At 42.3% G+C, this 26692-nt stretch overlaps 1 protein-coding gene across 1 annotated transcript in view; it reads right to left on the reverse strand.

Annotated features, from left to right (window-relative positions):
• The window catches only part of ano3 (anoctamin 3), a 599584-nt gene that overhangs the window by 248117 nt on the left and 324775 nt on the right, over nt 1-26692 (reverse strand). The window contains exons 3-6 of the mRNA XM_041198368.1: nt 25542-25730; nt 14556-14669; nt 11106-11233; nt 3692-3850 (exon numbers count right to left, since the gene is read on the reverse strand). Coding sequence (XP_041054302.1) covers nt 3692-3850; nt 11106-11233; nt 14556-14669; nt 25542-25730 — 590 coding nt within the window. The remainder of the gene's footprint in view (nt 1-3691; nt 3851-11105; nt 11234-14555; nt 14670-25541; nt 25731-26692) is intronic.

Below are 26692 nucleotides of genomic sequence, written 5' to 3' on the forward strand. Positions count from 1 at the left end.
CTACGTTGTTGCTCTCCATGTGGACCATGAAAACTGCATCCTTTCCCTCCCACTCCAAGTTCTGCTCCAGCTATGAGGAGAAGTCCAGGCAATACAGCCTTTGAGACTCACACTCTCAGCCGCAGAGAACAGTATCTATCCCCCTAACTACACTGTCCCCTGTTACAACTAGATTTCTTTTTACTGCCCCATTTGTATGGCTCCCTGCACCACGGTGTTGTAGACAGTTTGCTCATCCTCCTTACAGTGCCTGCTCTTGTCCACACAAGTTGCTCGAATCTGGTGGACAGCTGCAGGGGCTGAGGCTCCTCCATCGCTTCCTCTGGATCCCCACTTCAGAATTGCAATGGGAAACCATCTGCAAATGCTTATACATCAAGACTTCAAAAGAGTTGAAATAAAAAATTGCAAACTTTGAACTGGACTCCATTATGCATCCAATTCATCTTGATTATCTTAAATAGCCCAAAAATATATTTAAACTTTTTCTAAGGGAGGCTTGCAGCATCAGTATCAATCTATTCTAAGAATCATGACTAACCTTTCATATTTTTGCTAAGCTATGTAGAATACTAAGGCTGTTTGAGAACTGGGTCAGAGTAATTAAATCTGACAGTGAAAATAGTCAACACAACTGAAATAATAACCACAAAGCAACCCACTGTGTCAACAACTATTTACAGATATTAAAAGGATTTCCTTGTGAAACAGTGCTCATTATCAATTGCATCCCTTACTTATTTCATCATTATTTACTGCGAAATGTATTCAGGTTCAGAGTTCACAGAAAGTGATTTTTAAGAGGCTTATTCCACATTTATGAGGTAAAAACAAACTGCAGAACACTTTTGCTTCACGTTTATTATTGTAGCAAACCTACAGAACTGTTCAGAGTAGCTTTTATATGAAAAATATGACAAAGGTTCCGTCACACTGTTACTGTGATAACATAATTAAACTATGAGCATTGAAGTGCTCTTTTGCCACTCTCCAAACACAAAACTCAAATTTAATCAGTTTTAACAGTGAGGAGCAAAAGCTCCTTATTGTGTAGACATTGATCCTGTTTATTAGCTATCTTCCCAAAGCATTATTCATTCAATGAAATTAAACATAGATCCCACACTAAATCCATTAATCTTTTCAAATATTTTCATGACCTTTCTAAACTTTACTGGAAAATAAACAATTTTATCAGCAAAAATCTCTGATGAACTAGCTCCTGAAATTACATAATCATTCCATTCATTTTCTTTCATAAATAAGATGATGCAACTACTGGCTGGTAATATTTTAACATCTATATTTACCATTCAGCAGTATCTTAATTCATTCCAGTTCTCCTGGCTTGTATCTTATTGGACAAGTAATGTGTTTTACTAAAAGTCAGATCTTACGTCCCTGTTACTTCACACTTTCTTGAAGAGTATGAGAGAAAATTATAGTTTTCATTTTACCAGAATGAGTACCTTTATCTAATTCATTCATTCATTCACGGGATGTGGGCTTTGCTGGCTGGGCCAGCAGTTACTGTCCATCCCTACTTGCCTTTGAGAAGCTGGTGGTGAGCTGCCTTCTTGAACTGCTGCAGTCCATGTGGTGTAGGTACAACCACAGTACTCCTGGGAAAGAGTTCCAGGATTTTGACGCAGCGGTAGTGAAGGAACGGTAAGTAAACTGCTTCTCAACACGTTAGCACAAGCTTAACGTATTATCTTTTTCTTAGAACCATAGAAAAGTTATGTTGCAGAAAGAGGCCATTCAGCCCATCGTGTCTGCGCTGGCCAAAAAGAGAAAAAAGAAATTCGCCGCTCATTTTAATCCCGCTTTCCAGCACCTGGTTTTACAGAACTTCAGATGCAGGTCCAGGTACCTTTTAAATGAGTTGAGCATTTCAGCCTCAACCACCAACTTAGGCAGTGAATTTCAGATGTCCACCACCCTCTGGGTGAAAAGGTTTTCCTCGTGTCCCCTCTAATCCTTCTACCAATCACCTTAAATCTATGCCCCCTGGTAATTGACCCTCAACTAGGGGAAACAAGTTTTTCCTTTCTACCCAATCTAGGCCCCTCATAATTTTCTTCATTCAATTATGTCATCCCTTAGCCTCTTCTGTTCTAAGGAACACAAACCTAGCCTACCCAATCTCTCCTCATAGCTGCAATTTTCAAGCCCTGGCAACATTCTTATAAATCTCCTCTGCACTCTCTCCGAAGCACTTATGTCCATCCTTCCTGTAATAAGGTGAACAGAACTGTACACAGAATTCCAGCTGTGGACTAACCAGCATTTTATACAGTTCCATCATTACATCCCTGCTTTTGTATTCAATACCTCACCCAATAACAGAAAGCACTCCATATGCTTTCTTGACCACCTTGTCCACCTGTCCTGCTACCTTCAAGGACCTGTGGACATGCACTCCAAGGTCTCTCATTTTCTCAACCCCTCTCAACTACTTCCCATTTATTGGGTATTCTATTGCTTTTTTGCCCTCCCCAAATGCATTACCTCACACTTTTCCAGATTGAATTCCATTTGCCACTTCTCTGTCCACTGAAGCAAACCATTGATATCATTCTGGATTTGACAGCTTTCCCCTACTATCAACTACATGGCCAATTTTTGTGTCATCTGCAAATTTCCAAATTATGCCTCCCACATTTAAGTCTAGATCATTATTATATACAACAAACAGCAAAGGCCTCAACACTAAGCCCTCTGGAACACCACTGGAAACAGCATTCCATTCGCAAAAACATCCATTGACCATTACCCTTTGTTTCCTGTCACTGAATCAATTTTAGATCCAACCCGCCATCTTCGCCTGTTTCCCATGAGATCTTCCTTGCTCTTCTCTTCCCGACTAAATGGATTCCTATTGATCCTTTATCCAAATAGCAACCTTCATGTGGTGAATCCAGACAGAGAATGCTGTCAAGCCTTTTTTTCCCCCAAGAGCTATAGCAACTAACACCAATCTTTTCCTCATCTATTGCCTACACATTCACATCTACTGTCAAGAATAACTGAATAGCGATGAGGAAGGGGGTAGGGTGGGGTCGTTGGAAACCTGGCCAGTTTTCATCTCTTCAACCCTGAAGTGCTGAGGTCAATGGCAGTACTCTTCCCAACAGTCCTGCCTGAGAACATCTAACATAGAAGAGACCAGGGATCGAATTTTGGATGCCCTTGGTCTATATGGATCAGCTATTCGCTTCTTCAACTAGTTAAGCCAGCAAAGGAAGTATTCTTGCAAAAAAAAATAAAAGCAGATTTTTAAATGTAGCGACATTAGGGATTGTTATAAATAACCAAATGCAAAAGGAAATGTTCTAGATACTGGAAATCTAAATTAAAAACAGAAAGTGCAGAGATAACTCAGCAGGACAGGTATGAGCTGTAGAGAAAGAAACAAAGTTAAACTTTCAGGTCAAAGTCCTTTAATCAGAACTGGAATAAGTTAGTTATGTATCTGGTTTTAAGCAAGTAGAGAAAGTGGGGATGGGAGGAAAAGAAGAGAAGGGAAGGTCTACGATAGTGTGGAAGACAAGAGGATTGAAGGCAAAAGGTGGTGATAATGAGGCAGAGCTCCACTCTTTCGAAACAGCGATTTACTTGTACTCCTTTTAAGTTAGTGGACTCTTCATTCTATTTTTATCATACATAACCTAACTTGTTTTGTTCACACCTCTCTTTCAAGTTGCAGTCCTTCTGCCCGCAGATTTTTTTCGAAGGTGTTTCTCTTCTCTACCTGTATGCTGGATATTTTATAGACCAAGATATAATCGATCCGTTTCTTTCCATCTTTAAAGTAAAGACCAAATGACATCTCTGAGTGTTCCTCATCCTGGGCAAAAGACAAAAGGCGCAATTTCAAATAAAATTGCACGAGCCATCAGAATTAACATTCTTAAAATAAAAAGTTGCAGGCATTTATATTCCCCTGCTTGTCACCCCTAATAGTTTTACTCCTCACTGGTCTCAACTGAAATTCCTTACAGTTAGCAAAGAGTGTTAAACCTCGACAAAATGAAAACTGGTTAAGGAAAACAGTGTTGACAGTTTCAAGCAGCTCATTAAATTTGAGTTATTTGTGTACAGTTTTGTGTGCGCAGTCTGATTTTGAAAGTGACAACTTCAGAGCTTTTATGTTGGTTATCTTTGTCATGTGATTGTTATCGCTGAAAGTGCATTTACACTTAAAAAAAACCACATTTGAGTGCATTCCTTCTTGACTAACTGCTTTAGAAATCAGTATTGTTCATCAAAACAAGAAGCTGCAGCAAAAAGTGTGGAGTGAATTGGCTCAGGGAAATATTTAATTTAGGTTACACTCTTATTATTCCAGCCGGAAGGGAGATGACGAGAAATTCCTTTACACAGTGAGCTGTTGTGATCTGCAATGCAAAGCCTGAAAAGGTAGGGAAAGCTGATTCAATAGTGACTTTTTAAATCCTTGGAAAGGATAATCTGCAGAATTATGGGGAAAGAGCAGGGGAGTCAGACTAATTGGATAGTTCTATCATAGAGCCAAATGCTCCTACAATGCTCCAGCTTTTCAATTAGCACTAGATTTTCTTGAATCCTTGCAGACACAAGCATGTTGTAACAATTTAGGGTAGCTGTAATCTTTTATGAAAAATTGCGTCAATTTCTTGAATATTATATATTCTTACCTACTTCATCTTTTGAGTTTTTTCCGTTCTTCATAAAACCTGTCTCTCCTGCTTGCATCTCTCTGCACTATCAGCTCTTTAAATGCAGGGAAAGCTGCTATTTATCAACAGTAGCATGACAGAGACTGTCAAGGTTCCAATCCTGTTACTTATCCTTGTGCAAGCTGCTCTATCAGCTTAGCTGCTTTAACCTTATCAGCACGGATGCAATGCCTGTATATGACAATGAGGTTATATCTGAGGGATACCATGGATGTACCACATTGTACATCAGGTGGCATCTGCCAGCTCCTGCTTACATTACTGTAGCAATAAACCTTCTCACAGAATCATTGAACGTTTACGGCACAGAAAGAGGTCACATGGCCCATCATTTCTGTGCCGGCTAAAAAAAGAATGAGCCACCCAGCCTAATCCAATTTTTTAGCATTTGGTCCATAACCCTGCAGGTAACGGCGCTTACAGGTGGACATTCAGGCACCTTTTAAATGAGATGAGGTTTTCTGCCTCTACCACCCTTTCAGGCAGTGAGTAGCAGACCCCTTCCACCCCATTTCTCATCTCCCCTCTAGTCCTCCCACCAATCACTTTAAATCTATGCCCGTTTGTCACTGACCTCTCTGCTAAGGTAACTAGGCTCTTCCCATCCACTCTATACAGGCCCTTCACAATTTTGTATGGCTCAGTCAAATCTCCCCACAGGCTCAGAGAAAGCAGATTCCATTGTAACTTTCTAAAGGGAATTTGTTACAGACTTGGAAAGGATCATCTTTGGGCTGTGGTGAAAGAGCAGGGCAGTGGGACTCATTGGATAACTCTGTCAAAGAGTCAAATGCTTCTATGATTCTCTGATTCTTCAACCTTTCAACTGGCACTACCTCTTATTGGATCCTTTCTCCTTTCTTTTTCCTTTCTCCATCGACATCGTGAACAGTAAGCAACCAAAAAAGCTTCACAATCCCCATCCCCATGGCCTGAAGAGTGTGAAAATGACAGCTGCTGCATCTGCTGCTTCTTCTGATTTCACTCTGTAACAATTGTCAGCTTACCTCAAATCCCGATTCTATCGACTTCTATTTCCAGACATCCACCTCAGTTACTGATCTTTACCATCTTCTGGCTCTTCCTAATCTTCCAACTTCAGGTTCAAACAAATTGGACGTGGCATTTTGATGTTTCTGTCATTTGCCTCATCTCTGAGACCATCTGATTTGGATCTTCCATAGTTGAAGGCTTTTCTCTATTAACTCACTACTATCCAACAGCTTTGAGATTCTTGCTCCCTGTGTGGATGAGAGTGGGGACTGTAGGGAGGATGAGCAAAATGACCATAGCACCATGGTACAGGGAGGCATTCAAGTGGGAGGAGAAAAGAGAAATGTAGTTATAATCGGGGGTAGTATAGTTGGGAGAATAGATACTGTTCTCTGTAGCCAGGATCGAGAATCCCGAAGGCTGTGTTGCCTACCTGGTGCCAGGGTTAAGGATATCTCATCTGGGCTGCAGAGGAACTTGGAGCTGGAGGGGAAAGATCCAGTTGTCGTGGTCCACGTAGGTACCAACGATATAGGTAGAAGAAGGAAAGAAGTTCTGCTGAGGGAATATGAGCAGCTAGGGGCTAAATTAACAAGCAGAACCAAAAAAGGTAATAATCTTCAGATTACTATCTGAGCCATGAGCTAATTGGCACAGGGTCAATAAGATTAAAGAGGTAAATGCGTGGCTCAAAGATTGGTGTGGGAGAAGTGGGTTTGAATTCATGGGACATTGGCACCAGTACTGGGGAAAGAGGGAGATATTCTGTTTGGGAGGGCTCCACTTGAATCATGCTGGGACCAGTGTCCTGGCGAATCACATAACTAGGGGCGTAGAAAGTGCTTTAAACTAAATAGTTGGGGGGAGGGTTCAGTTGCATGGAAATATAAAAAATCAAAGTTTAAGGAGAGGGTAAGAGTGCAGGTTAGTGACGAGACTGATAGCTATCAAAAGGTGAAAGGAAGGGACAGAGTGTGTGAATGCCAAATTGAATGAAAGAATCATATAAGAGTAGGGAAAATTGACAATAGGGCAAACTTAAAGGCTTTTTTAATCTGAATGCACTTAGCATTTGGAATAAAACTAATTAGTTAACTGCACAAATACGGATAATTAGGTATGATTTCATGGAGATTACTGAGGCGTGGTTACAGGGAGAACAGGTTTGGGAGTTGAATATCAAAGGGCACTCAGTGTTTCGGAAGGATAGGCAGGAAAGAAAAGGAGGTGGCGTAGCTTTGTTAGTAAAGGAAGAGATCAGTGCTAATGTGAGGAATGATATAGGCACTGGAGAGCAAGACGTAGAGTCAGTCTGGGTAGAAATAAAAATAGCAAGGGAAAGAAGCCCCTGGTGGGAGTAATCTATAGGTCCTCAAACAGTAGTTCAGCAGTAGGGCACAGTATAAACCAGGAAATACTGGGAGCATGTAAGAAAGGCACGGCAATAATCATGGGTGATTTTAATATGCATATAGACTGGACTAATTAAACTGGCAAGGGTAGCTTTGAGTGAGAGTTCATGGAGTGTATTAGAGATTGTTTCTTGGAGCTATATGTTGCGGATCCAACCAGGGAGCAGGCTATTCTGGATTTGGTTTTGTGTAATGAGATGGGATTAAGTAATGATCTCATAGTAAAGGGTCCTCTAGGGAAGAGTGATCATAGCATGCTAGAATTTCGAGTTCAGTTTGAGAGCGAGAAACTTGAGTCCCACACTAGTGATCTGGAGTTAAACAAAGGCAACTACATAGGTATGAGGGCAGATTTGGCTCTAGTGGACTGGCCAGGAAGACTACAAGGTAGGGCAGTTGATTAACAGTGGCAGATTTTTAAAGAGATATTCAATTCCTCCCAAGTACAATATATCCCAATGAGGAAGAAAGACGGTAAGAGGGGGGAAAATCATCCATGGATAAGCAAGGAAGTTAAAGATAACTTAAAGGCTAAAACTAAGGCACACCACATTGCAAAGGTCAGTGGCAGGCTGGAAAATTGGGAAACTTTTTAAAATCAACAAAGGGTTGCTAAATATAATTTAAAAAGTAAATTATGAAAGAAAACTAGTGCAAAATGTAAAAACTGATAGTAAAAACATCTACAAATATGTAAAAGGAAAGAGAGTTGCTAAAATGAATGTTGGTCCCTTGGAAGACAAGACTGGGGAGGTAATAGTGGGAAACGCAGAAATGGCAGAGACGCTTAATCAATGTTCTCCTCAGTTTTCAAAGTGGAGGACACTAGTACCACCCCAATAGTAACAGGTAGTGCAGAGAGTATAGAGAAGGAGGAACTTAGAACAATTACCAAAGTACTGAGCAAACTATTGGGATTAAAGGGTGACAAGTCCCCAGGATCTGATAGCCTACATCCCAGGGCCTTAAAGGAAGTGGCAGTGGAGATAGTGGATGCATTGGTTATAATATTCCAAAATTCCCTGGATTCTGGAAAGATTCCAGTGGATTGGAAAAATGCCAATATAATGCCCTTGTTCAAAAAGGGGAGGAGGCAGAAATTAGGAAACTATAGGCCAGTTAGTTTAACGTCTGTCGTTGGGAAATTGTTAGAATCCATTATTAAGGAAGTAGTAATGATGCATTTGGAAAGTCAAAATGCATTCCATCAGAGTCGGCATGGTTTTATGAAGAGTAAATCATGTTTGACTAATTTGTTAGAGTTCTTGGAAGATGTGACAAGCAAAGTGGATAATGTAGTAAATCTGGACTCCCAGAAGGCTTTTTATAAGGTGCCGCAGAAAAGATTAATACACAAGATAAGACCACACGGAGTTAGGGGCAATATATTAGCTTGGATAGAGGGTTGGCTAACCAGCAGAAAGCAGAGAGTCGGGATAAATAGGTCTTTTTCTGGATGGCAAGCTGTAACTAGTGGGGTGCCACAGGGTTCGGTCCTTGGGCCCCAACGATTTACAATATTTATTAATGACTTGGATTCAGGGATAGAAGGTACTATAGCTAAATTTGCAGATGACACCAAAATAGGAGGGAAAGTAAGTTGTAATGAAGAAATAAGAAATTTACAAATGGATATGGACAGGTCAGGTGAATAGACCAAAATTTGGCAGATGGAGTTTAACGTGGATAAGTGTGAGGTTATCCATTTTGGTTGGAAGAATAAAGAGGTGACTTATTATTTAAATGGAGAGAAACTTCAGAATGCTTCAGTGCAGAGGGATCTGGGTGTCCTCACGCATGAATCTCTGAAAGCTAGCATGCAGGTACAGCAGGTAATAAGGAAGGCAAATAGAATGTTGACATTTATTGCTGAATGAATAGAGTCTAAAAATTGGGAAGTGTTGTTGCAACTGTACAAGGCATTGGTGAGACCGCACCTGCAGTACTGGGCAATTGTGGTCCCCTTACTTGAGGAAGGATGCAGTTGCATTGCAGGAAGTTCAGAGGAGGTTCACTAGATTGATTCCAGAGATGCGGGGCTTGTCCTATGAGGAGAGATTGAGCAGTTTAGGCCTATACTCACTAGAGTTTAGAAGGATGAAAAGAGATCTAATTGAGGTATATAAGATGCTAAAGGGGATAGACAAAGTAGACGAGGAGCAGATATTTCCCCTTCTGGGGCATTCTAGAATGAGAGGCCATAGTTTTAGGCTAAGGGGTGGTAGATTTAAATCAGAGATAAGGAGGAATTACTTTTCTCAAAGAGTTGTGATTCTGTGGAATTCACTACCTCACAGTGCAATAGATGCCGTGACGTTGAGTAAATTTAAGGAGGAGATGGACAGATTTTTAATTAGTAAAGGTTATGGGGAGAGGGCAGAAAATTGGAGTTGAGGCCAAAATGAGATCAGCCATGATCGTCATGAATGGTGGGGCAGGCTCGAGGGGCTGAATGGCCTACTCCTGCTCCTAGTTCTTATGTTCTTATGTTGACACTGACTCTCTTATTTCACGAGCCTCAATTTTGTTCATCAACCTTTGACGTGGTACTTGGTCAAAAATTTTCTTAAAATCTAGGTAGACAGCTTTTGCTAAATTTCCTTCATCGACCTCTTGTTACTTAATTAAAAAACTGGATTAGATTAGTTAAACACTACCTGCACTCATCAAACCTGCGCTGACTCTCTTTGATTAACTCAAACCTCTCCGAATTCCTTTAATACAACAACAAAGGTCATCTTGACCTTTGGATTAAAAGACCTCATGCCCTTCCATAAAGCACTCTCACCTACTCTGCCATTCAACTGCCAGTCTTTCCTTTTATTACGCTGCTGAAACTTGATGTAAGTCATCCAATTTGAGCATAGGCAGCATCCAGCAATTTTAAAAGCCCAATATTGCTGGAAATACTCAGCGGGTTATGGCACAATCTATGGAGAGAAACAAATCTAACCTTTCAGGCTGTCTTCCTTTCCATCAGAACCGGGAAAAGTTAGAGCTGTAAAGGTTTTGAGTAAGCAGTGGTTACAAGGACAACAGGAATACAGGAGATATTAAATGACGGAAGAGTTAGTCTTCCAGAGGCATCAGCAGCAATTTTCCTCATCACCACGCTCTTTGGCCCTGGAAGAATAACTCTTTTATCATTCAGTCTCTCCTGTCGTCCATCCTCTCACAGACCTTTTGTCCTTGTCCCTCCCACCCCCTTGCTCAAGCCCTATGACATCTCTAACTTTTCTGATGAAAGATCATGGGCCTGAAACGTCAACTCTGTTTCTCTCTCTCCACAGATGCTGCCTGACCTGCTGAGTTCCGTTTTCACACAGCAATTTTAACCATACTGTGTGTGAGTGCCCGCTGCTTGTTTCCAATGATGTGTCCCCTTGGTGCCAGTGGGTGACAGTTTTCATTGAAACTTGGCTTTTTTTAGCCCTCCCACCACCACCCGGGCAAACAGAGGCAGGGCAAGCACTAAAATTATGCTGCCTCCCGGCATGTCTGTTGCTTGGCTCTGTCTTGCTCCTGGGTCGTTTTCCTGGAGGTGAGATTTGGCAGGGGGGTGGGGGAGGTGGTGTCAAGATGCAGGACGATAGTTTACCTGCCTGTCAAAATTTCTTTGATCTTTGTTGACATATAATGGGAAGCATTGCCCAGGTTAAAGTCCGTCAACAGAGCAGCAGCAAGGACTTTGAAAAGAGGAAAAACACCAGAAGGTAACACGGTAGGAAGGCTGTGAGTAAAAAAAATGCTTCTGCATTGAAATAAAAGAGGAGATATTCAGGCGGCTTCTCTAAATTGCCGGTGATCCACTCTTTCGGATTACTACCCAGGCAGTACAGGCGAAAATCTACCCCAAATTTATTTTCTTGTTATACCACCAGCAAAACAAATGCAGGCAAATGAGCAGAGCTAACACATTTGCGATCACTACAGGTCTCCCCAAAATACATATCATAAAATGCGTTGCCGAAAATCATACCACTCGAGCTTCATCATGAACCTCCGACGACTGACGATTTGACGGTTTCTGGAGGAGAAAGTCATGATCAGTCCGAGAATCATATGTTCTTTGCTCAGACTCGATGGTGCTCCATTCCTTTTCTTCATCTGCAAAACAGCAGAGACAGTGCTTACCAATCTGATATTTGTCAATATATTCACAGAACTTTTTAAATTTGTTTCTTATGTTATGCAAAACCTGAGCAGAACTCTCTGGAGGTCACTACACACCACTGCTGAACTAAAAACCGATTACAGACATCTCCCTTGCATGAAATTTGAAAAAAATTATTTTTTTTTCTGGGGTCCATATTACTGTTATTTATTATTAATAAGTACTGCAATTGTTATCATCGTTATAGCTGTTTAATTAATTGCGTAGTGAGCCTTGGAAGACACAAATATTTACTGTGAGATCGAAAGACTGCCCTAATAAATGATTCCACTATCAAAAATTGTTCCAGAGATTTATCATTTTAAACTTGCATCCAGTTAAGTTGTTGAAGAGGAGAAATGGGTAGAATTTGGTGTATGTCTGATTTCTCATGTTCAGTTGCTGCTACACATGCACAGTCCACACATGCATTTTGTGTATGAATCCTTGGACACCGTAAGTAGTGAAATAGCTCCCCCAGTTAACATTGGAAAGGTGGCTGCTAGCACTGCTTGCGTTTTTTTTATTGTCAGTTCGACTTGTGGTTCTTTCCTGAAACAGCCTCCATGGTTCAAATATTTTCCATAAGTTCCAGTGAAGCAGCAAAAGCAGCTCCAAGGAAGTTCCCAGCTTTGGTGTCCAAAACAGAATCCAAGTTCAAGATGTGCTCTGACCAGGGTAGCAGAATTTAACATTTTTCAACTTTTGCTGAACTTACGTAGAGTTAAGTTGTGCCAGTATAGTGCCAGCTGTGGTTCAGCTGGTACAACGCTTGACTCGAAGTCAGCAGATTGAGCACAAAAATGAAGGTTGACCCACCATTGCAATATTGCGGGAATTTGCATTGTCGGAGTTGCCATCTATCAAATGAGACCCCGGCTGGAATTCTCCGGCACGGTTGGCGCTGGGGATCACGCCAGGCCGGGTGTGGCAGATGGGGGGTGGGGGGGGGGGGGGGGGGGGGTGGGGGGGGGGCGGTGCGGGTGTGGTGGTGGTAAAGTGGGGGGAACAATGTGATGACAAGGCCAAAAATCGGTTGCAGGCCATTGTGAAACCAGTTTGCGATGGTCTGCTCCTCCTGTCAATGGTGGGCCACATTTCTCACCACTGCATGTCGGGAGCCTAATTTCAATACTTTAGCATCTCATTACAAGCCCTGCCTGCTGGAATCATCCCCCCACACTGAATCATCCAGGCACGTTGGCGTGGTTGCACACCAACGTGTTTCACAACTGTACATAAGCGACGTAAACCCGGCGAGCTGCATGTCACTCGGGATTTTAGGTTTTGCTTGCCTATGTTGCTTTGGACAGCACTTGTGGTCATCAGCGCCAGGCTCCATAGGCAGCACCACATCACTTTTAGGGGGGAGTGCTCACAGGCAGGATTCTACCTACCAAGCCAGCCATAAGGCAAAGGAAGATTTTCAACTGCTACTGGGTTAGGGTTTGCTTGGGGAAGGGGGAGGAATGGTCTCAGGCAAGTGAAAAGGCTGCAGAGCGAGGGCTAAACTGGGGAAGGGGGGGTATCCCAGGGTGTGTGTGGGGGCACACATTGATCTGTGCAAGTGGCCTCAAGGTGGTGAGGGCTGAGGAGGCAGTCTCCAGATGAGGCCAGACACAGATGAGATGGTGCATGTCAGAGACTGAGTGGTGATGTCCCTTAATCCGGCAGTGAGTGAGATGCCAGTGAATGTGTGACGGACTTGTGAGTGTGAGTTTTTAGTGCTGCGATGGTTGCCTTACCCTGGCGGCACAGATGAGATCATTCATCTGTTTTCTGCACTGGATGGCTGACCTCTTGTGTGCAGCATTGGCGCTGACCACCCATGCCACCGGCTCCCAAGCTAGAGTGGTGAGACTGATGGGTCTCCTGCGGCCAGAGTGGAGTTAGAGGACATCGTGGCAGGCCTTCACAGGTGTTCGGAAGGTGTCCCAGGGATGCGTCACTGAATCTTCTTGGCTTTAGGGGCCATGTTTTCATTGCAGCAGTCCTGGCTGCAGGCATTGAGAAGTGTGCGTGTGGCTGCAGGTTAAATGTAGCGCCCTGCGTGAGGAAGTGGTGAGGTAACGGCGCGGTGGGCAAGTCGGAGGCTGCCTGCCCGTGAGACAGCATGTTTCCTGTGGCTGCCTAAATAACCAGGTGGAAACGGCCAGAGGGCAAAATGGGTTTTTTTCCCACCCGCTACCGCACTTTGTGCAAATCTGGGACGATTCCTCCCACACCAAGTTGCCCTTGCAGTTGGACATAAAAGCACTATTTGGAAAAAGACCAGGGGAGTTATTCCCAGTGTTCATCTTTCAATTAGCATCACCAAAAGGAAGATTATCTGGTCATTATCACATCGCTGCTTTTGCAGTTTGAGTTGTGCAAATTTGCTGCTGCATTTCTTACAACAGCAGCTACACTGAAGAAAAACTTCATTGGCTGCAAAGGGCTTTGCGATGTCAGTGTTTATGAAAGATGCGATATAAATGCCAGTCTTTTATTAAAATTCTAGTCATTTCATTTATTATTGTCCCAGGGATTTCTGACATTAAGCATTGCATCCCTTATCAGGAACAGATCTTTTCTAACCCACCTTTCGCTTCCTCTGCACAATCCATGGTGTAACCTTTGACCTCCTTCCAATGTGTAATAGCTTGCACTTACCTCTCTTGACATTCACCTACCATGGATTTACCCATTTATGGATGTCATCTAACTGTTTGTCTATGTTCCTGGTTGGATTCTTAGATTTAACAGTTCACATTCCAGCTTAAAATCACTTGCAAACGTTATTAGTTTCCATAAAGGTTCTGAAGCTGAGCAGTTAACACAGATTACAAACAGCAGGGGTGTCAACAGTAATTGCCGGAACTTTTATAGCTTTGACCCAAACTGGGGACAACTTTATAATATAAAAACATCTGTTCTGATGAAGAGTTCTGACTCAAAACGTGTGATACTTCTAGAGGGCTTGGTATGCACACTCACTGTTACGTTCGCTGAAATCTTGGTGGCAGCACTAATATGTGTTGTAAGATGGGGATACAAAGCTTACAGATCCAAAGTTACTCCTCTCCACAGATGCTGTCAGACCTGCTGAGCTTTTCCAGCTATTTTTGTTTTTATTTGGGGACAATTTTACCTTGTTTATATTAATTGTTCAATTTGGAAAGGAAAAATAAAATTAGCAGTCGGATAGCTTCCTCAGGGACACTTGAGATAGCTGTGTCAACACGTTTTTATTACAACCACCCCACGTAGCTCAGTTAGCATCAACACAGTGGATACCTAGGCAAACAACACAGTCATCAAGAGGCTGTTGTGGTGAAAGTTTGGAATGGCACTGTTGACAGGAATTATATTCCAAAACACTCTCGGCCGAGCCAGTTTCTGGAACAACATCTGAAAAGAGAAAGCACAAAAAACGATGAGGACAACCTTTTTTAAATTATAAATGCATTAGCAAACTAGTTCACTAAATTATTGATGAAAGGGATGAGGGTCTTAAATTACTAAGACTCTTTCTGAAGCACACTTGATGCAAGGGGCAGGTTTCTGATTTGAAGCAGATAACCTTATTACAGAGCTCTTTTAGAAACTACATGCTTGAACCAGGTCCATGACTAGAAAGCTCCGACCCTAAGATTACCCACGCTTAGAGCTCATTCGTCAGTACAATCATGTGACCCCCAAAGGCAGTAGGAAAAGTTATACCAACAATCACTACAGTTTTCAACAACAACTTATAACTTAAATGGAGCCTTTATCTTAAAACACTCCAAAGTGCTTCACAGGAGCATTATAAAACAAAATATGACACTTATCCACATAAGATATTAGTCTGGATGACCAAAGGTTTGGTCAAATTGGTAGGTTTTAAGGAGCATCTCCGAAGAAATAAAGAGAGGCAGAGAGGTGAAAAGATTTATGGAGTGAATTCCAGAGCTTACGGCCTAGACAGCTGAAGGCACAGCCGCCTCTGGAGCGATTCGAATCAGTGATGTTCAAGAGGCCAGGATTAGAAGAGCGCAGCTATCTCAGAGAATTCTAGGGCTGGAGGATATTGCAGAGATAAGGAAGGACAAGACTGTGAAGGAATTTGAAGACAAGGATGAGAATTTTAAAATTGAGTCCTTGCTTAACTAGACGCGAGTGTCGGTCAGCAAGCACAGGGGTAATGGGTAAATGGAATTTGCTGTGAGTTAGTATACGGTCAGCAGAGTTTTGGATGACTTCAAGTTTACAGAAGGTAGAGTATGGGAGGCCGATCATGAATACATTAGAATGGTCAAGTTAGATAACTAAGAGTTTCAGCGGCAGATGTTCTGAGGGGTGGAGCCAGGAGATGTTACAGAGGTGGAAATGGATGGTCTTAGTGATGGCACAGATAGGCGATCAGAAACTCATCTTGAGGTCAGACATGACAACAAAGTTGTGAACAGTCAGACAATTGCCAGGGAGAGAAATGGTGTTGGTAGCAAGAGAGCTGAGTTTATAGTGGAGACCAAAAGCAATGGCTTCTTTTAGGAACAATGTATAGCTTTAAACTTAATTTATATTTTGTATTTTGGTGTTAAGAAAGGTGAAACCTGGCTTTAGTTGTATTTAGAGGTTTTGGTGAACTGGGTGCCAGGAAGTCTGGACCCTATCAGTATACATGCACTTTTAATGAGGTTTTACAACTCTTGAAGTGAAGAGATGGGTTACCAAGGGGCTAGTAGTTTAGTGAAGTTAAAAAAGAAATGTAAAGTAGAAAAGACTGTGCTGTTGCCTAGTGACAGGTGTCCGGAGACACTCAGAGACTCTCAGAGACAGAGAGAAACATAAAAGGGTAGCCAGTTAGTGTGTGTATACCAGAGATTATAGGCAGAAGGTCTAATCTCTCTAATAACAAATCCTACAATCCTGCTGGGGAACTAAATGTAGGGACCTCGCACGTTTGCTCTGAAGTTTAAATAATGCTGTGGTTTTTGGGTGACTCGGGGAGAGGTACCAGCTGAAGAGAAACATCTAGTGAATGTTCAAAAGTCCACCGGAAGAAAACAGTTTGAAACTGATCTAACCCAAGAAAGATGCGTTGGTGTTGAAATGGTGGGAAATCTCCATTGGGGTTTTGTGCCTGTGAGGGTTGCTGGGATAAAAGAAATAGTGTGAGTTGAAATCATATTGTGGCATCTGTATTGAAATCTTTCCAACCCTTTTGTCTCATGTAATATAGTTCATTTTTGCTTGTTTAATAAACGTTTTATTCTTTGTGTTAACAGTATACTGGCAGGCTCTTGTGAATATGTTCAGTAACTGACCTACACAGTTTCTACAAAAAAAGTGAGTATCTGCCAAGCCAGGTTTTAGTCTGGGATCTGACTTGCCCCATATTCAATTGGGATCATAACACTTCAGTCTTCCCAACATTTCATTAGAGGAAATGTTCAGTCGTTCAGTCCAGCAGTCTGATAATCTAGAGATGGTGGAGGAGTCATGAGGGGTGGTGGTGGGGTTGAGTTAGATGTCATCAGCATACATGTGGAATCGACATTGGCCAGGATTTTTACCATGTCAGTTTGGCCCGGGAGTGGAGCGAAGGTGACCGCCGCCCACGATGGGGCCCTGACATCAATTTCACGCTGGCTGGCCAATTAACGGCCAATGCGTGCGAGTGTGCATAATGAAAGACTCCTCTGTCACATGTGGAAGGACATATTATAAATCAACTTAAAAAATATATATATTTATTTTTTAATTGCTGTTGCAAACCGCATCCCACCCGCGGATAGGATTTCCTAAAAAATCCAAAGGCTGCTTGGCCTTTTTGCCTGCCCGCCAAGTGTAAGCTTGGAGAGACAGCAAAAAATGTTATTCAATTAGAACTTTAATGGCCTTAATAGGCCTGTTAATTGTCGGTGGGTGTGCTGCCTACTCCCACGCACACCGCAGACCGAAACATCGCGTGAGTGTGTGACGAGGTCGGGATGCTCGCCCGATGTCACCGTGCATCATTTTACGCTCCAGTGGGTCGGGTGTGCACCCACCCGCTCAGTGCAAGTTTCTGCACATTGTGTTTTTGGATGATGTCACCTAGATGTGAAGTAGGAGGGGGCCAAGGATAGATCCTTGGGGGGCACCAGGGAAACGATGTTGAAATGGGAAGGAAAACCATTGATGGTCACTTTCTGGCTATGATTAGATAGATAATGTTCTCCTTAGAACAGAAAAGGTTAAGAAATGGCCTATTAGAGGTTTTCAAGCTGATGACGGGTTTTTGGGTAGGGTAAAGGCTGTCTCATCTGGTGAGTGGGTTCATTAGCAGAGACCATGGAGTAAAGGGAAAAGGAGGGCTGTGGGATTAAGCACAACACTTCTTACAAAGAGCCAGCATGGGTATGACAGGCCAAATGGCCTCCTGCTGTGCTCTAAGTGCCTGATAATCCAACAAAAAAAAGAAAAGATAGAGTCATATCTGGAGAATGGCTTCAACCTGAGGAAGCAGCTCACGAGTAGCTGGTAAGATTAACAATCATCTAGACATTTCCATCGGCACAGGGGCAATCCATGTGTCTTGCGTACAACTTGATCAACAATTCCTTCTCTTTGCAGGTTTTAAATTAGTGCAAGCTGGTGCTTGTATGCTAAATTATTTACACCTACATATTTTATGTAAAACAATAAATCAGTTTAAGTATAAATGAACTGTACATTTTTCAACGAAACAGCTATCCACATAAATAGTTATCTGTTCAGCATTTCTACTGATATATTGATGTTTTCACCTCAAATTAAAACTAATCTAAAGTATGCTTGTCAAATAATCCACATGGTTAATTCTTCATGTTATCAGGGCAAATTGATGTTGGTGTCACAGCATCTCAAGGACAACTAATGGCTGAATGATATCTGATAGAGCTCTTACATTTGGTAGCTTCAGTCAGTCTTGTTGGGTGGAATTTTCCAGTCCTGCGACCTGCGCGAAGTCAACTCACCTTTTGCTGGTCCATCAAATTTACCATCCCATCCACAACAATTCCCATGGTGGGCGGGACCAGAAAATGTCAGCCCTTGAGTCGGTTCTAGCTGTGATCACATCATAAAAAAGTAGATTCAACTTAAAAAGAGTAGCACTCAATAATTTCATAGGCTGGTGTTCTATGGCAGGTTCAAGGTATACTCGGCCATGATAGAATATTAGTTTCAGTAATCGCAGCTCAGTGTTTTTAGGACCAGCAGCACGGTTTATGACATGGTTATTTCTGTTCTGCCAGTACAAGAGGTGACAACAGAAATAACTGAGAACAGCTTCACGTTGACAGACTAATTTCCGCACTGAAACATTAATGCAAACATTCACCCTGACAGCAAGCTTCAACTCAAAATTACATCAGATTTTGGATGGCAAGTAAGAAAGTAGTTTTCCATTGTGGTAGTCGTAAAAATTGTTTTATATTGCAGAGGTACCTGGTGTTCCTCTCAGTTAGATCATTCTATGAACAAATAATCATTAATGCTCCTAATAGTGTGCAGCACTTTGTCTTAGGTTAAATAGAATTTTAGTGGCAGAGCCACAGTAGGGGGAGGGTATCAGCTACCTGTACTATGCCCTTCTTGATTTTCCTTTTCATTATACTTTACCCTCGCTGCAACAAAAAAAAGTTGAATTTGAACTTGTAATCTTGCAATGGAACATGATAATAAACAAATAAAATGCAGGATTAGACATTTTCAGCCTATTGTTATACTCTCTGCAGTGATGGGTAACTTTTACAAAAGGTATTCCCATTTCCAGTTAATAGCTGAAAAGATTACACAACATGATTTCATGTTTTAAGGCATTTACTGTAACAAAAAAAACTAAAAGCACTAATCACTAAACTAATGACAATCTTTGTAGCAATGTACACTATAAACCACAAAATGGAATACTCCCTTCTTATTTTTAGCATAACTGAAAAAACCCACTTCACAGGTACACATTAACACTGTCCTTTAAGTAATGTTATGAGCGGGATGGAAGAGGTGCCCGGTTTATCCAGCCCCACTACTCTGCAGGTCACACCATTAGTTTAAAAGTTTAATTCACTCACCAAAATGATCAATTATTTACCTTCACTACTGTTAGACCCAGAGACAAAAGACTTTAACCAGGCTTCTTTCAATAAACTCAGAATGATTGATTTATTATAACACAAAACTTATTTTTTAACAAGTTGCAAGAACTTGTTAACACATAATTCTACTCTGGAAGTATACCTACCTATCCATTTTAAAAGATACCCCAGCACACATACACACACACACACACACACACACACAGACAAAAGACAAACAGACAGGGTCTCTCAGCAGAGACTGGCTTTAGAGGACTGAAGACGGGCTGTTGGCCACGGTAGATGTTTGGAGGTTCTCAACAACAGAGCTTTGGTGTGGAGGAGAATATAGAGACAGACCAATTCTCCCTGTCTCAGCTTTGTAGGCCCAAAATGCAGACAAGCTACATTCAGATGAGGGCTCTCTGGCTGCAGGTTTGTAACCACACACAGAATTCCAGCCAAGGCAGGGAGACAGAGAGAGAGAGAGAGTCAGTTCGGGCAGCCTTTCTGCTCATCTTATTCCCCAACAAGACTGAATTCACAAAACAACAGGTTCAAACTTAAATCTTGTCTCTTGCCATGTGATTTTCAGTAAATCACTTGTCTGTGCTTTAACCATGTTTTCCCACCATCAATTAAAGTGATTGCAGTTCAAAACAAATAAACAGCGCTTCCTCAAGCTGGTCAGGTGATTCCATGGAAAAAAAACATGCTTGTTGTTGGTAGTTCCAAGGTGAACTTATGACCCTTTAAAAAAAAACTCCAGGTCAGCATCCAAATGTCCAGATTATGCAATGTCTTTCCATATTAAAAAAGACCAGTTTGTGAAGATACAGTATTCCCACAATAGACATTTGATTCTTCCAATGTCTCAGGACTGTCTTTCATGGTGAGAGTATTACTGGAGATCCGTCCTGTTGAGCAAACTAGGCAAATCTTCCAGCTTTGTTTGACCTCCTCTTGAATTTAGTCATTCATTCCAAACACAAGCTTTCACCCACATTCTGGCACGGTGAACCACAGAGATTTTCAGCCTCAACACTCTCTTTCCGGGCCCTGGCAGACTGACCCTCTTGCCTGTGATATTCAGTGATATTTTAGGAAAGCCTGTAACCCGATCTTTACAATGTCTTCATCTGCATGGCAATGTGAATCTCATGAGCTTTATATCCAGGTAGAAATGCCGATTAGCTATTCTTTATTCCAACTCTACCCAATTCTGGAATCAAATGGACTGTTCAAAGTATACCATTTTGCAATCTCACATTGTTAACAGTTCCCTGGAACTTGGAGACTCACACTAGTATCACAGCTGTCTGTGCAATTATCTGCAAGTGTGAATACCTTGCACTTTTTTTCTCAGTAAAACAACCTAGGCCTTCCTTTAATATTTAGCAGCCCATCACCAATACCTGTTGTCAGGCAGGCTTCATGAACCCTTCATTTTACCCTAAGTTTAAAGACACTGCCTCTAAACATAATAACTTTATAAATTTCAACAATCTTAACGACATAAAACTTGCATTTAGATTAGGCATTTTTGAACTTGCGCATAAACCATTCAGTTAGGCAGCTTAATATATAAACAGCTTGCCCTTATGAAGAGAATGTAGCTTAGAATAATGAGACACTAGCGAAGGATGATAAAATAGCCAAGTTAAAACCGACCCATTATGCAGAAGGACAGGGCTGACATAGAATGCTTCCAAAGCTGCTTACTCAGCTGCCTGCTTGAAACCTTGAGCTGTCAAGAGTAAAGAGGCACTGAGAAAGTCCAGGCCTCGATAGGAGAGGGCTAAGCATTTGAGAGTCCAGAGCAAGTGAGTTAAGGAACAAGCAGCACTAGGAGACAAAGAACATAACATGTCAAGTGGACTTTAAGGAGTTGGGGCAGGTAGATATTTTGTGAATTGTATTTTCTACCCAAGAAAGGAGGCTGGCTAATGCTGCTTACTCCTTTGTGGGCAGAGTTTAACTGTCAGGCACAAGATGGGTTCAGGTGCAGGCGGGGAATTGAATCCTCAAAAAGTGCTGACGGGCTGGAAAGCTGTCATGATCACGCCCACTTCTGCATCCCACCAGGGTACATTCCGAGAAGAACAGGAAACTCCCATTGAGCTGTTGAGTCAGGCATTTACGTATTTAAATAGTCAATCAGTTGAACCTTCAACCCTCCATTCTGGCTTTAACAACAAGCGAACAGGTCTCCTGAGCTGTGTGAAACTCGCCAGGGTCAACAAGGTGAGAACACAGCGGGCTTTACAGATCAATAAAACTGAAGGCTCGAAAATGTTTAAACAGTGAAACTGCAGAGCAGCTGGCCTGCCAATGGGCAAGGTTTGTTCTCACAGAGCTTGTTCTGCGGATGTGCCTTCACTCCTTCACAAGTGATTTCCAACTTTTTTTGGGAATCATTTCACCGACATTGGGATTTACTCACCTAGATCTGATCCTCCCTGCTGTTAGGCTTCACTGCATCATGGGAGCAACTCATGCAGCTCTAAGCTGGTTCTCTGCACCAGCAGCAGGAACAGCAGCGGCAACACTGGATGCCTTCTCTCCAGCCAAGTACCGCTCCACAGGACAGAGGGGGTGGACAGAGAGATCCCAGCTGAAAGGAGACAACACGCCCATCACAGAGTTGACATGCAGTCAATCAGGTTTCTCAGCACGTTTGAGCAGTTGTGGCTCCTGAGGCTTATGTTTTCATGTTAGATTGTCACTGACATCTGCAGCTTTCTGGAGCAGGATCCCCTTCCCGGTGGATACGTATTGCCAGTGGCTATTAAGGTGGCTACCGCTGGAGAGTCACCTCCAGCTCTCTGATTCTCCCTGGCACTGTGTGCTCTCTTCTATGGCGATTAAGGAAGACAGAACTTTGAGTGTGAGAGATGCGTTGTGCGAAGAGGGGGGAATGACAGCAATCGTGGAGGGTAGCTCTGAGGGATGGATATGAGATGGCACACAGCTGCAGGTTAGCGTGAGTGTTCACAGTTCGGATGGGGATGTGAGGAGTCACCTGGAGAGAGAGGAATGCATGGAGCTGGAAGGTATGTTGTTGTGAGGAGTGCTGTGCTGGAGAATGCTGGGCAAGTCAGAGTGTGGGCGTTGACACCTGAAGTTGGGATGTCACTCACCTTCCCTGCCCTCCTGAGGTCACTGAACCTCTGTGAGCATTGGTTTCAGGTTCTGGGGCCACACTCAGGCTGCTCACTTCCTCGGCCACTTCCAACCATGCTTCGTTGGTTTGGGAGGCTGGCTTCTTCCATCCGACCTCAGGGAACAGCGCTTCACCTCCGACCCTCAGATATCGAGGAAGGAGTCGGAGGCCTGTGGGGCAGCTTCCTGGGTCTTCTTTTCCATTCCTGTGGCTGTTGCTTCCTCAGAAAGCAACGTAGAATTCAGGCACTCCGACCTCTGCTGTGGTACCTTTAATCGAGAAACCCTTCTTTTGCCATCGCTCCGGCACTCTGTGGAACCCCAGAAGTGGGTTGCTAATAGCATGGCTGAGTTAAAGAGCCAGGGCAAAGCTCTTTTCTCCGATAAATGAGTTCCCAACCTTCTGCTGGCCTGTCGGCTGTGAGCAGACCTGGTTCAATAAAATTCTGCTTAATATGTGTTGCTACATGGTTAAATCCAATGAAGAATTAATGTCAAGTTTGAATTGATCTTACAGCAGGTATCGATTTTTAACCTACCACCTGTGCATAAAACCAACATTACCAATCGACTGCTCACTGTACAAACAATTGATTTTCTTTCCAATTAATAGAAATCTCAGACGGTGTCTATTATGGTCTGGATTTGTTGTCCAAGGAGCAAATTGAAAATTGACCCTATCAGTTTGAAGATTGATTATTTGAAATTTACCATTTGTGATCATAGTAATCCTCCAGCAAAAACAAATCTAAACCATGCAAACAAAAAAGGAACAGTACGTAGGAAGGAAGATCCCACAAGTTTGGTGCATGCTCTCTAGAATATCTTCAATCCTGACATGTTTAGCTACACACATTCAAACATTTGAAATTCAAATGTCAGTGAACATCTTTAATTTTAATTATCCGTCTTGACAAATGTGGCCTTGTCCTTTGAACTCTGAAAAAGCATATACATTGGGCAGCGTTGCAACTTTAGCTGGAGTGTAAAATGTGCAATATAGGAACGACAGCCCATTGTACACCCCAGGCTACTTTTCTTGAGACTGCTTTCAGTGTAGGCTAGAATAAACAGCCAATCTGATGTCTGTTTTCCAATTTACTAAAGTTGCAATTCCATGTGATTGTGCCATAGGAACAACAGGAGAGCAGTGCTCCTGCAAACATTGGAAAAAATAAATTAATGGATAATTATATGCAACTAATTTCATCTTTACATTGCTGTCGGGTAGTTCTGGCAGGAAATCAAATAATTTATTGCCCTGAAGTATTGTCATTGCATTTTATTTGCCAATGAGGAAAACAATATCGGAAGCGATAGCAACTGTTCAAACATATTATCTAATAGCAATCGTTCTTTGCTTCTAGCTTGGATGATTTGATTGTGTTCAAAATTATATTGATTAGGAGTAACCTTGATTTATCATCACACATTTTCCTGTGGTGATCTGAATGCAAGAATATAGATTGAGGCAATAAAAGCCGCATCTGCTTACTAAAAAGAATGTGCCCAGCAAAAGATGATGTTGTAAAACTTAAATAATGCAGATGCTCAAAATCTGAAATAGAAACAGAAAATGCTGGCAACACTTAGCAGCTCAGGCAGCATCAGTTGAGAGAGAAAACAGAGTTAATGGGTTGGATTTTTCTAGTGCTTTGGAATGGGCTGGGAGGTCGGAGGGCTGGCATTATGGTGGGGGAAGGCGTTGGAAGGAGAGCCCACTGTTTTCCCACTGCCGTGGCATATTATCACTGGACAGTCAATTGAGCAACTTAATGATCCAACTGAAGATCACTTTCTGCCCTCCAATGAGAACATGAGAAATAGGGGCGGGAAGAGGTCATTTGGGTCCTCGAACCTGCTCCACCAGTCAATAAGATCATGGCTGATCTGACTGTGGTCTTTACTCCACTTTCCTGTTTGCCCCCCCTAACTTTCGACTCGCTTGTCAATCAAAAATCTGTCTCACTCGGCTTTGCATACAGTCAGTACCCAGACCTCCATTGCTCGGCGGGAAAGAGAATTCCAAACACTAATGACCCTCTGAGAAGAAATTCCTCCTCACCTCTGCCTTAATTGGAAGACCCTTCATTTTGAAACTGTGACCCCTAGTTCTAGATTCCACCATGAGGGGAAACATCTTGTCAGCATTTACCCTGTCAAACCCCTCAGAATCATAGGTGTTTCAATAGGATCATATCTCATTCTTCTAAACTCCAATGAGCATAGGTCTAACCTGCCTCAGCCTTTCCTCATAAGACAAGCCCTTCAGCCCAGGAATCAGCCGAGAGAACCTTTTCTGCGCTGCTTCCAAGTATATCTCCCCTTATGTAAGAAGACCAAAACTACACACACTATTCTAGATGTGACCTCACCAATGCCCTATACTGTTGGATTGTTCAGAGATTTTGCACCGACAGCAAGTATAAACATGCAGGTGAAACAAAAGGTTAGAAATGCACAGCCTGTTTCATTTCCCTGTACAATCACTGAACAGGTAACCACTGGGACAGGGAATAACTTCTGTCTGGTCTTGTGCTCCTCTGCACTCAGATAGGAAGGTCTAGAAAAAGTAGGCAAGTTTATGAAGAGCCTGAGAAAGTGTATGCTATTTGCTGCACATCCCAAACAGATCATGAGGGAGGGAGGTCTGGTGGCTTGGGTCAATACTCTAGGCCGGTGGAGGAGAGGGAGATATATCAAACCAGATGCTTAATAAAGATCAAGAAGGTCATACTTTTAGATGTAGCCATACAACGGTAGTTAATAGCTGCATGAATGCAATAATTGCCTGCAAAAATCAGTGAGCATATTTAAAAGATTATTGTGAAGCATTTTGGAATGCCTTTGACAGGAAAGACATTAAAGAGATGCAAGTTCTTTATTTTAATTGACTAACCAGTCAAAAAGCTTTGCAATACCCTTGTAATGCAGTAAAACCATTGTCTTAATTGTGCATGGTTATATCAGAGTAGTTTGGATTTAAAAGCATCATCCAACATTATAATGGAGAGTATTTTCTGGAACCACTGACCTTTCTCATAAGATACATTTGTGGAAGATGGTCCTGCGCTTAGTGTCTGCTTCTGATTGGAAGGCTGTTGTAAAGAATGTCTGTTCAGGTTGATCGGTAATGTCTGGCTCTGAGCCAAACAGGGCAAACTTCTTCTGGATGGTGTTAACGGCTGTTCCTTGATAATACCACTGATGCTTGTGTTCATTCCTAAAGAAGAAAGAGAATCACAGAGGCTTTGATCATTTTCAAAGTAGGCTTGTGTCTCAGGGGTTCATAATTATTTTTTCATGTTCTCTGGAACATTTTGCAGTGTAACTTCTTGAAAAGTAAAGTTCACTTGGCTAAAAATTTGCATAATTGCAATCAAACAGGACACCGAGTAATATAGAATGCTCACATTATTGTTCCTAATATTACTTGCTAATGTCCAAAAGATTTATGTCATAGCGAACATTGTTCCAATAATTCATTAAAACTGAAGTTAAAATCTATCACTTTTAATGCCAATACTTTTTGCGCACAAGCAAATTTGGTAGAATCATAAATGTCAGATGCTTATTTAATGTCAACCAGTATAAGATATTCCTGTACTTTCAACGTATAGAGGTAGAGGGTGAAAGACACTTGGGAACACTGAACCAGGGCAGTCAAGCCACATTCCTCCACTCTGCTGTGTACAAGGCCTCATTCTAGGGTGTAGCCTTAACCATTACCCAAAGAAGGAAGTGATGACACCTCAAATAACAGCACTAATATGATCATTGAAAACAATACCAGAACCACAGATTGACTTGCATCACATGAGGCCACAAGGAGGAACTTGGGGTAGGCTGGGAGGAGGTTGAATTTCTTTCTAACGTGAGGCTGAGGTTTTTGCAGGATGCAGGGTCTGTCCCAGTGTTAAATTTAGGGTTGAGTTCACCTCGCAGCCAAACTGGCTTAAGGTGGGTCTTCTGCCCCTGACCAAGAGCAAGTCACACCTCCGAGAGCTTCCAGACTCTTATCCTGGTAGTACCACCACTGCCATAAACCCAATTTCTGTACCCACCACTGCACCCCCAACACCCACCCTATCTGACATCCTACTCCCAGGGGAGCTGTAAAGTTCAGCCCATGCTTCCTATTCTTTTAACCTCCCATGGTTCATTTAGCTCTCTCATCTCTGAGTC

Source organism: Carcharodon carcharias, chromosome 10 (assembly GCF_017639515.1).
Source record: "Carcharodon carcharias isolate sCarCar2 chromosome 10, sCarCar2.pri, whole genome shotgun sequence".
NCBI classification, from domain to species: Eukaryota; Metazoa; Chordata; class Chondrichthyes; order Lamniformes; family Lamnidae; genus Carcharodon; species Carcharodon carcharias.